The sequence below is a fragment of the Pelodiscus sinensis genome, chromosome 27 (assembly GCF_052426305.1).
Source record: "Pelodiscus sinensis isolate ZL-2025 chromosome 27, ASM5242630v1, whole genome shotgun sequence".
In the NCBI taxonomy this organism is placed as follows: Eukaryota; Metazoa; Chordata; order Testudines; family Trionychidae; genus Pelodiscus; species Pelodiscus sinensis.
In genome coordinates, this window is record NC_143078.1 from 15,444,342 (window position 1) to 15,456,180 (window position 11,839).

Below are 11,839 nucleotides of genomic sequence, written 5' to 3' on the forward strand. Positions count from 1 at the left end.
CAGGGCTCGCTGTGTGACGGGCACCCCAGGGGCCTGGCCCTGTCAGGCCTGGGAGCTGAGGTGGCCTTTCGCTCCTGCTCCTTCCTCGCCCTGGGCCCTGCTGTGAGGGCTGGCTGTAGCCGTGCCGCCCCGGGAGCAGTAACTGAAGGCAGCAGATGATGCAGGAATGCCAGCCCCGGGCGCAGCCGATCCTCAGTGTCGCTGCAAAGAGGAGCCGCGAGCCGGGCTCAAACAGGCCGTTGTTTGCGAGGTGGCCGAGCTGCTGTCCAACACATGCCAGCTCCCCCGTCCCCCCCAGACGCGGCGCAGCCCCGGGCCGCCTAATCCCCGCAGGGAGAGCACATCAAATCAGATGGACAAGTTTTGATGTGAGGCAGCAGCTTAGGGCCGGCTCAGGTTTCCTTTAAGTTTTTCTATATTTATCTCTGTGATTTAATGCCAGCGCCAGGGTTTAAATGCCACCACGCAGTTGGGGTTGGGAGACAGAGCAGCCGCTACTCCGCCGCACACGCCGAGGAGGCTGCTCCCGCCAGCCGCTTGCCCATGGAGCTCTTCGAGACCAACCCTTACTTCTTCCCAGACCAGAGGTTTTACGATGGCGAAAACTACTTGAGCTCCCGCTTGCAGGGCTACGAGCCGGGGGCATACCAGGAGCGGCCAGGCCTGGGGCTGTGTCCGGAGGGCAGGACGGGGCTGGAGGAGAAGGGCTCGCCCCTGCCTGAGCACTGTCCCGGACAGTGTCTGCCCTGGGCGTGCAAGATCTGCAAGAGGAAGACGGTCTCCATCGACCGGCGCCGCGCGGCCACCCTGCGAGAGAAGCGGAGGTTAAAAAAGGTGAACGAGGCCTTTGAGGCCCTGAAGCGGAGCACGCTGCTGAACCCCAACCAGCGGCTGCCCAAGGTGGAGATCCTGCGCAGCGCCATCCAGTACATCGAGCGCCTGCAGAGCCTGCTCAGCACCCTCAACCAGCAGGAGCGGGACCAGAGGGACATGCGTTACCGCAGCACCGCCTCCCAGCCGGGGGTAAGTGCCTGTCACCCCGCCCAGGCAGCTGCAGCTTTCAGAGCTGGCTCCCGCGCAGGGAGACCAAAACTGCCAGAGCCGGCCCCCACGCAGGGAGACCAAAACTGCCAGAGCCAGCTCCCCCGCCCAGGGAGACCAAAACTGCCAGAGCCGGCCCCCGCCCAGGGAGACCAAAACTGCCAGAGCCGGCCCCCGCGCAGGGAGACCAAAACTGCCACAGCCGGACCCCGCGCAGGGAGACCAAAACTGCCACAGCCGGCCCCCGCCCAGGGAGACCAAAACTGCCAGAGCCGGCCCCCACCCAGGGAGACCAAAACTGCCATAGCCGGCCCCCGCCCAGGGAGACCAAAACTGCCAGAGCCGGCCCCCACCCAGGGAGACCAAAACTGCCAGAGCCGGCCCCCACCCAGGGAGACCAAAACTGCCAGAGCCGGCCCCCGCCCAGGGAGACCAAAACTGCCACAGCCGGCCCCCGCCCAGGGAGACCAAAACTGCCAGAGCCAGCCCCCACCAGGGAGACCAAAACTGTCACAGCCGGCCCCCACCAGGGAGACCAAAACTGCCAGAGCCAGCCCCCACCAGGGAGACCAAAACTGCCACAGCCGGCCCCCGCGCAGGGAGACCAAAACTGCCACAGCCGGCCCCCCCGCAGGGAGACCAAAACTGCCAGAGCCGGCCCCCGCCCAGGGAGACCAAAACTGCCATAGCCGGCCCCCGCCCAGGGAGACCAAAACTGCCACAGCCGGCCCCCGCGCAGGGAGACCAAAACTGCCAGAGCCGGCCCCCGCCCAGGGAGACCAAAACTGCCACAGCCGGCCCCCGCCCAGGGAGACCAAAACTGTCACAGCCGGCCCCCGCCCAGGGAGACCAAAACTGCCACAGCCGGCCCCCGCCCAGGGAGACCAAAACTGTTACAGCCGGCCCCCGCCCAGGGAGACCAAAACTGCCATAGCCGGCCCCCGCCCAGGGAGACCAAAACTGCCACAGCCGGCCCCCGCCCAGGGAGACCAAAACTGCCACAGCCGGCCCCCGCCCAGGGAGACCAAAACTGCCATAGCCGGCCCCCGCCCAGGGAGACCAAAACTGCTATAGCCGGCCCCCGCCCAGGGAGACCAAAACTGTTATAGCCGGCCCCCGCCCAGGGAGACCAAAACTGCCACAGCCGGCCCCCGCCCAGGGAGACCAAAACTGCCACAGCCGGCCCCCGCCCAGGGAGACCAAAACTGCCATAGCCGGCCCCCGCCCAGGGAGACCAAAACTGCCACAGCCGGCCCCCGCCCAGGGAGACCAAAACTGCCACAGCCGGCCCCCGCCCAGGGAGACCAAAACTGCCATAGCCGGCCCCCGCCCAGGGAGACCAAAACTGCCAGAGCCGGCTCCCGCCCAGGGAGACCAAAACTGTCATAGCCGGCTCCCGCCCAGGGAGACCAAAACTGCCAGAGCCGGCCCCCGCGAAGGGAGACCAAAACTGTCACAGCCGGCCCCCGCCCAGGGAGACCAAAACTGTCACAGCCGGCCTCCACCCAGGGAGACCAAAACTGCTACAGCCGGCCCCCGCCCAGGGAGACCAAAACTGTTACAGCCGGCCTCCACCCAGGGAGACCAAAACTGCCACAGCCGGCCCCCACCCAGGGAGACCAAAACTGCCACAGCCGGCCCCCCCGCAGGGAGACCAAAACTGTCATAGCCGGCTCCCGCCCAGGGAGACCAAAACTGCCACAGCCGGCTCCCGCCCAGGGAGACCAAAACTGCCAGAGCCGGCCCCCCCGAAGGGAGACCAAAACTGTCACAGCCGGCCCCCGCCCAGGGAGACCAAAACTGTCACAGCCGGCCTCCACCCAGGGAGACCAAAACTGCCACAGCCGGCCCCCACCCAGGGAGACGAAAACTGCCAGAGCCGGCCCCCCCGCAGGGAGACCAAAACTGTCCCAGCCGGCCCCCCCGCAGGGAGACCAAAACTGTCACAGCCGGCCCCCGCGCAGGGAGACCAAAACTGTCACAGCCGGCCCCCGCCCAGGGAGACCAAAACTGCCACAGCCGGCCCCCGCCCAGGGAGACCAAAACTGTCTTAGCCGGCCCCCGCCCAGGGAGACCAAAACTGCCACAGCCGGCCCCCGCCCAGGGAGACCAAAACTGCCAGAGCCGGCCCCCGCCCAGGGAGACCGAAACTGCCAGAGCCAGCCCCCGCCCAGGGAGACCAAAACTGCCAGAGCCGGCCCCCGCCCAGGGAGACCAAAACTGTTATAGCCGGCCCCCGCCCAGGGAGACCAAAACTGTTATAGCCGGCCCCCGCCCAGGGAGACCAAAACTGTTACAGCCGGCCCCCGCCCAGGGAGACCAAAACTGTTATAGCCGGCCCCCACCCAGCCTCCACCTTAGGCCCTACTCGGGCACGACTCGCAGCTGCTGCTAATGCCAAGGAGCACAGCGAGGGGTGTGTGAAATGCCCCTCTCGGCACGGGCCTTCCTTCCGCCATGCACACAGGCCTAGCTGTAACAAGACTCACTGCCTGAAAATTAGCACTGCTCAGCAAAGAGCCAGCATATTGTGCAGGGGATGGCTCCTGCGGGTGGATGTGGCAGGGCAGATCTGCCCATACGTTCTCGCTGCTTCGCTCTGTTCTGGCAAAACAGCCTTGTGCCCAGACTGCCGGGTAATGGAGAACCCGGGACATGCTATATACACTGGATCATAACACTCAGGCAGCCAACGCGCTGGGCAATAAACAGAAAGTTAAACTCCCTGGGCTAGTTTCATAGAAAGGCCCCCGCGTCAGGCATGTGAAGAGCAGATGTCTGCCCATCGCGAGAGCAAGTGGGATGGGCACCTGTAATTAGCCGAGCATTAGATGGCACCTGAGCCACGCCCAGGCCGGTGCAAGGGAGAGGGCAAAAAGACGTGGGTGTGTTTGGGAGTAAGGCCGTCTGTTTAGCACATCCGTTTTATTCATTGTGCCCATCCAAGTGGTGCACATGGGCATCCGGGCCCAACCCAGAGTCTCAGAGCCAGACCTGCCAATCATACATGCTCAAAACGATTGAGCTGGGTCAGGTTTGTGTTTCACACTGGGGTTTTTTTGGTCTGTTTTTTTTATTCTCCTAAAAAAATGGTCTTAGATTCAACCAAGCCAGGGTTTTTATAATGTTTGGAATTGCCAGTCAGCTGAGAAATCTATTCTTTGCGCCGCTTTAGTCAGTACTCACTAAAGTTACAAGTCTGTCTTAAGAATGATGTGATTTTGGAAAGATAAATGTTGAGAGACATTGGGTTCTGGACATTTGCCCTCTGGATTCTCAGCCGTGAAGAGTTACACTCCAGTAAAACTTTTCCTCTGGAACACCCAGGGCTAGAAACTTACTTTAAAAAAAAAAAACAGCTGAGAAAACCATGTATCCTCCCTTCAGTTCAGGAGTTGCTGCTTTTCCGGAAAAACTTGCCAGCTGTCTACACTGGCCGCTTGAATTTCCACAAAAGCACTGACGATCTCATGTAAGATTGTCAGTGTTCTTGTGGAAATACTGTGCTACTCCCGTTCGGGCAAAAGTCCTTTTGTGCAAAACTTTTGCGCAAAAGGACCAGTGTAGACAGCTCAGCTTTGTTTTCTGCAAAAAAGCACCGATCACGAAAATGGTGATCAGGGCTTTTTTGCGGAAAAGCGTGTCTAGATTGTCACGGATGCTTTTCCGCAAAAATGCTTTTGTGGAAAAGCATCTGTGCCAATCTAGACGCTCTGTTCCGAAAATGCTTTTAACGGAAAACTTTTCTGTTAAAACCATTTCCGGAAAATCATGCCAGTCTAGAGGTAGCCACGGTGTCCAGGACTTCATTGGATGAGCTCTTTGTTTGCAATCTCTCGGTGCCATTGTCCTATGGGTCACAGTTCCCAAGGCGCAGATCTGGCTGTGAAATGTTTTCTTTCTTGTTTCATTACTTTTCTTTCATTATAATGGCCAGAACTGAGAAAAAGCTCCACACGGAAACAAAATGTAAAGCAAACAGTTTTGTGTTAATGTTATTTCCATTAATTTTTTCTAGTTTTGGAAAATTCAGTGTTTTGTTATGAATTGGCACTTTTCATTGTGTTTTGGGTTTTTCCTTTTTTCTCCCTTTTTCATGGGGATCAAACAAATGAAAAATGAGGACATGAAAAGCTCAAAACAGATATATTCTATGAATCACAAAACAGACCTGAGGAAAAGCTCTGTGTAGCTCAAAAGCTTCCCTTTTTTACCACCGTAAGTTGATCCAATAAAACCTATTACTTCACCCACCTTTTGTCTCTGAAATAAAACATTATAATTTCAATTCATATAGGGTATGTCTATACTAGCCCCCTAGTTTGAACTAGGGAAGCTAATGAGGGTGACCAAAATTGCTAATGAATTTAAATTTAAATATCCCGCGCTTCATTAGTATGTTCCCGGGCTACACGCGGCAGTGCAACGGGAGTTCAAAGTAACTTGAAGTAGCTATTATTCCTCCTGCAATGAGGTTTAACAGCTAATTCGAATTAAGGGCTTTACTTCAAACTCCCGTTTCACTGCCACATGTAGACGCGGGCAGTTAATCCGGGCTGGTCAATTTCCAAAATGGCGACTGCCCGGAACATGCTAATGAAATTTAATGATATTTAAATCCCGCGCTTCATTAGCAATTTCAGTCGTCCTCATTAGCCTCCCTAGTTCGAACTAGGGGGCTTGTGTAGACATACCCTAAAACATCCATGGAAAAGTTTGGATTTTTTCCTGGAAAATACTCAACCATTTTTCAACCAGATCATGGTTGTGCGTTACCTTACTGGATAATTGGAACATTGTAAATTGCTAGAGAAAAACAAAATGCAAGAGCAAGCGAATTCTGATTCATTTATCCCTTTAAACAACCATTTCTTTGCAAATGCAACAACGGTGACATCGTCACTGCAAAGAGTTGATGCATTTTAATTTCAAGATGGCTATGCTGATGTGTAACCATTGTGGAGTCAAGACAAAAGTAGCTTTAACCTCTCCCCTTCCTGGGGCTCACTACAACCTCCTTCCTCAAAGTTAGAACTCCTACGTACACCAGGATTTCACATCGAGATTGCGCTCTCACGTCCGTTGTCTTGACAGAAAGACACATCTTTTTGTAGCAAAGCCAGCATCTCACAATGCAGGAGGCCAGATCAGTAGGTATCAACCCCAGAGATTTTGCACACTTTAAGAGATGTCATGTCCTTGTTTAACGGCTGAGAAGAGACTGGGGTATGTCTTCACTAGCTATTTTTTACCTGAAGTTAAACAATTGCCGGTTAACTGAAGGCATGGGATCTATAAAGGGTGGTGTGGACACTTCCCGCATGTGTGCCAAGCTCCAGTTGACCTTCATCCTAGGCCAGTGTTTCTCCACCTTTCCAGGTAACCCCTTATTGGAAGTAAACTATTTGTGACCCCCTGAACATTTGCAGTGTGCGAGTAAACAATGCACCGATGCTATGCCCACGCCATGCATTTATGTGGGACTCTTCTGAGGGTGGCAGACCAGGCTTGACCTTGGAACAGCTGCGCCTGCTGGCAATGAGGGAGCAAGATTTCCTTTGCTTAGAGATTGTAATAGCACTTTCCAGCTCCCCCCCCTCCTGCCACCTGCTTGCCTTTTCTGACCCTCCCGGGGTCATGAGCCACCAGTTGGGAAACAGCTCCCGGCTGCTTCCTGTGGTCTTCGTAGCCTGGAGCGAACATGCATTCAGTCCCTAGCAGCCATTACCCCTGTTCCTTACTCCGAGTCAATTAGCACTCATGAACTCCCGGTAAAACACTCTAGGAACGGCAGCCCAAAGGGGGCTAAGGAACAGGGGTTGTAGTGCAACCTGACTGCAAGGTAGCTCCACACCAGTAGTCTCCAACCTTTCTGAGCACATCCTGCTCGTTCTGTGGAGAATAGGATGTAGGAGTGAGGAGGGGGACAGCCTGACGTCAGTGCTCCCCTCGTCTACAGCAAGCAGCTGGCTCCAGGGGGCAGAAGGCGCCAAGGCCAAGTGCAGGAGAAGCAGGGCAGTGGCAGGGGACAGCAGAAGTGCCGGCATTTGAGATCCTCCGCCTCGCTTCCCTCCATCTGCCGCCTCCCCAGGAGAGAAAGTCCCAGACCCAGGCTTGTTAGCATGTGACCCTACAGAGATGTGTAGAAAGACTCACTGGAGTCAAAGCCCCGGTTGTCCCTCACAGCCGATCCTGCCGGGGTCCAATGGATTGTCCCTTTCCTTCTGGAGCCCCAGGAATGGAGATTCTGCCCCAAGCACCTGGGGACACGAACAATCCCCAGGGCCGAGCTAGGCCGTCCTGGCACCTGGGAAGGTAGAACGACAAGACCCGAATCCTGCTCACGCACTCAGCTCCCATGAGCCCCAAACAGCCCCTGCTGGGAACTGGACGCACTCGCCAGGGCCTATGGGCCTGCACGGTGTTGGGAGCTCGGGGCTTGGATGTGTAGTCAGCCTGCAGGACGTCTCGCTCTGAGCAGGCTGGAGACAGTGGCAGGGCGCTTCCACGTGGCCGGAGCGTGGTTTGCTTTTCTCACTGGGATTGCGGCAGAGCAGAGCCTGGGCCAGCTGGGCCAACTGAAGGAGGATTTCAGAGCACACCTGGGGGAGGACCGGGGGCTGGCCCGGTGTGAGGGTAGAGCTCTCGGCATGAGTAACCCTCACGGTGACTGTCTCCTCATTACAGGTGGCCAGTGAGTGTGGGTCCAACAGCGCCTCCTGCAGCCCGGAGTGGAGCACCCAGCTGGCGTTCAGCAGTAACCCCCGGGGTAAGCAGAGCACATGTCCCACACTGGCCTCTTCGCCCCAGGGCTTCCGCTCAGAGAAGTATCCAGAGAACTGGGTGTTTATCCAAATTCTCTGAGCTCTGGGGACCCGGCTTCCTCCAAAAGGCCCTGCCCTCCCCCTTTCCTCTCCTCTCCTCCCCGCAGGCCCAGTCTCCCCTTTGCCTTGTCGTTGGGCGGCCCAGAGGCCTTCAGACCCGCTCTGGTGTTTTCAAGAGGTGTCCAGGTGGTCTTTCCAGATATCCAGGCAGAGGGCCGGCAGCTGCCCAGCCTACCCTACATCCCCAGTGCAGCATCTTCTGAGTCAGAGGCAGCAGGTGGCTACACCCCCTTTTGGCAGGCCCCAGACTGTCCCTTTAACAACCATTAGCTTGTGTGAGCCAACAGCTCATCTCCCCAGAGCCTCCTCCAGGTTCTACCACCCTGCCTGCCCCGGACTGTGGCACAGCCGGGGGCTGCCTGAAACCTCCCAGAACTGGTTGCTATGGGGACTGGAGGGAGGGATTGGGCCTGGCGCTGGACCACCTGCTGCAGAAGCCACAGCAGACAGGCAGGGAGGACCGGAGGAGAGTTGCGGGGAGAGGGGTGTCGAGGGGATGCAGCAACCAGGCGAGGCTGTTAGCCACGTTTTCCCAGAGCCCAGCAGAATTTTTCTGTAGACGAGGGTTTCTTGGCTCCTCTGTTCCCATCCTTCCTTATTCTGAGGGAAGGGACTCCACCCGCTCCGAAATGGACACGCTCCTTTCTCCGCGTTCAGGAGAGTCCAAGAGCTTTTCCCTGTTCTGGAGGGGTGTGGTCAGCCGGAGCGAGCCTGCTCCTCCGCTGTCTCTCCAGCTCTTGTAGAACCAGGGGCAGAGCCTTCCGCACGTGCCTCAGATGACGCCGGCCTTTCTTCTGCGCCACAGAAATTGCAAGCTCGTGTCAGTCCTGAGGCCTCCCCACCTCCCTAAGGCTTCGTTTACACACAAGCACAAACCCCCTGCGGGCGGCGGGGAGGCGCAGGGCCCAGGGCGACTCGGTCGAGCCTGCTCCCCCCTCGCTGGCTCTCAGCACCCAGGCCCCCCGCAGCCCAAATATCCACTCTGCTATTTTTAGCCCAGCAGCAGGAGCTGACGTCTAGCGAGCCAGGCTCTGAGGCGCGCTGCAGCAGGGGGTTTTTGCTGGGTGACCCTCTGCCTTGTTGGGCATCGCTGCGTCGCAGGGCACAGCAGGCTGTTTTCATCCCGGATGCGACACCTGCGCAGAGCCTCAGTCTTTCCCGGAAGGGGCTATAGCCTTCAAGGCCCACTCTGAGCTCCAACAGACGCAGCCCACGCCACTTCACCCAGACCCCTTTCCACTGAGACTCAACCCACGCGTGGCAGGTGTCATAGGCAAGGGGAGGCGTTGCCCTGTGGGGCGGGGCAGGAGATAGGGAGGTGGCTTGGCTCCTGTGGGAGCAGGACCTCAGCAGAAGGGAGGGGCTGGAGACAGGGCTAGCACTAGCCCTCATCCAGCCCTACCTCTACCCACTGCCCACGACTCAAGACTAGAACATTTCAGCAGTTAGGAGACTACAGGCAGCAAACAGGAGAGATCAGGCTGCCACCAGCACCTGAGGTCCTGGCATGGCCTAGAATTAATCAGATGGGAGATAGCCAGAGGATCCCTGTTCTGTGTCCATGGTGTTTCCTGTCTTGCCTTCACGCTGGGCTATTCTGGCTGCACTAATGCAGGGGGGAGAAGCAACACGGGCTTCAAACGCAGACTGGACAGTGGCGGATCCCACTTGCAGTCGACAAGGGAGAGAGCAGCTGCTCAGTTGTTTTTGATTCCTCCTCCTGTCCAGCTGCTAACTCAGATCATCTAAAAATACACCCAGTGCTGGAGCTGGCTGGGAAATGCGGGTGTCATTCCTGGGGAAACTTGGACTTTTTGTTAGGAAAAAAACCCCAACATTTCAAAAACTGAAGGAAGTTCAGCTAAAAACACGTGTTTTGTTGCTGCGACTGTTGGGCTTGGGATTTGGGTTTTGGTTTCTGGTTTTCCAACAAGAAATGGTAAAATTTCCACCTAAACCAGACACTGTCATTTAATCAAACCCACCATTTTCTGTAGGAGTTTTGAGGGGAAATTTTCAACCAGCCACGTTCCGGCTTCCCCAAGGGCATTTTCCCACGTCAGCAAATGCTGGTATTGCCACGGCATTGAGTGGGAAGAGAGATGGGGTGGAGTATTTGCTAATAAGAGGGAAGGAGTTCATGAGACAACGGGAGCTGCCGGTTTGAGCAGACCAGTTTCCAACTGCTCAGTGCCAGCTGTTTCAGAGCGATAACCCACCTTCATGGCCAGCTTCCTCCTGGTTATCCCATAGTTACAGGTCAGCTTCTGCTAGCCGTGTCCACTGTGTCAATGACTTATTCTCGTCTGAGTCCTGCCACTCTTTCGGAATCAAGAATCTGGTGGCGGGGAGTTCCGCAGGACACTCAGTGAGTGAGAGAAGGATTTCCATTTAGCAGTTTTGAATCTGCTGCCTTTTAGTTTCACTGAACACCTCCTTGTGTTCTCTCCCGCTACTGTGTCATTTTGGGAGGAGACGAATACGAGGGGACTGGAGGAAACAGCCCCAGTCTTTCCAGGTCTCTAAGCAGTCTCAGGACCCAGCTCTGTTAAGATGGGAAGCATGTGACCCACTGAGCGTTTTTTCCCATCTCTACCATCAACTGCCGGGCCCGTGCATGAAGGAACAGAAAGTGCTTGAAGTGCCCACAGAGTAGCACGTCTCTTTCCCTTCTGAACTGGTCAGGGCTCAGGCAGGGAACAGTTGTCACCTTTTCCCAGGCCCACGTGTCTGATGAGAGAGCCACATGCTAAGCATTGATCTTCCATGACCTGCCAGTGGTAGAACGGGGAGACTGGGCAGCCCTGCAGAGATTAGCACCTTCCCTTGCAGCTGCCAGTGGCAGGTCAGTCCCCGCAAGTCACCTTCATACGGTTTCCTCTCTTGCTCCCCATAGATCACCTGTTAACTGATGAGTCCTCTGAAGACCGCACCCTCCACTCCCTGTCTTCCATTGTTGAAAGCATCGCTGTGGAGGACGTGGCTGTCACGTTCCAAGAAGAGAGAGGTCAAAACTGAGCCTCCGGGGCTTTTCAGAGTCTTCCCTGGCTGGTAATGAGATGGGAATAAGGCACCAGGGCTCTTCAGTCCGAAGTCATAGACTATAACCAGCCAAGCCACTTACCCAATTTCCTAATCACTGCAGAGTGTTTCCACTGGGTTAGCTAAGAGACAAAGGAGAAACAGGCTTTTTGCAATGTACCCGACATTAATACGCAACCTAGGGACCTGATTTCCAGGAATGCTGAGTCCCCCCTTCAATAGGGTGCTCAGCCGCTCCCAAAAAACGGCTAGAAGCAACTGATCAAAGCATTTTGACATGATCTGTTGTAGCTGGTACTTAAGGGGAGAGGCAGAAGCGAGACAGCGTCCAGGTGAGCAGGAAGGATCCGGCGCGGGCTCAGTGTTCCGTTCCCTGCCAGTGGAAGTTTGTTTCTTTGGGGGCCAATGTTTGCGTGTGTGTGTGTTTTTTTTAAAAAGATGCTGTTTGACCAACTTCCTTTGCCAGCTGGCGTTCTGCAGGCGCGGGAGCCATGTAAATGCTGCCATCGGGGTCTTTTCTACTGAGCGCTGGGGGGAGTTGTCGGGGTGGTTTTTTAATTGTTATTTTTGCTAACTTATTTGGAATTTTTTAAAAATAAAGGCATTCTCGTTTGAAATGGTTGCTGGGTCTCTGTGTTACCTGCGGGCGGCTGTCCCTGTCTTAGGCATGGCGCTTCATGCCAGCCTTGTGGATCTGTAGAACCCTGCGTGGATACAGAATTGGTATCCACATCTGCAAAACTGATCTGCAGAGATCCACACCCACGCACTCAGAGAGCAAGTGGACTGCAGGGCTCTAGATACCACACAGGAGATGAGGATGCAAGTCAGCAGGAGTCCCAGTGCTAATTGCAATGAGAAATGGACGGGAC

The 11,839-nt window shown here is 56.1% G+C and overlaps 1 protein-coding gene across 1 annotated transcript; it reads left to right on the plus strand.

Annotated features, from left to right (window-relative positions):
• Positions 1 to 543: 543 nt before the first annotated feature.
• Positions 544 to 10,943, plus strand: MYOG (myogenin). Its single transcript, NM_001286919.1, is given in 3 exon segments — positions 544 to 1,023; positions 7,729 to 7,810; positions 10,822 to 10,943. Coding segments are annotated over 3 exon segments (684 nt in total).
• The last annotated feature ends 896 nt before the right edge of the window (positions 10,944 to 11,839 follow it).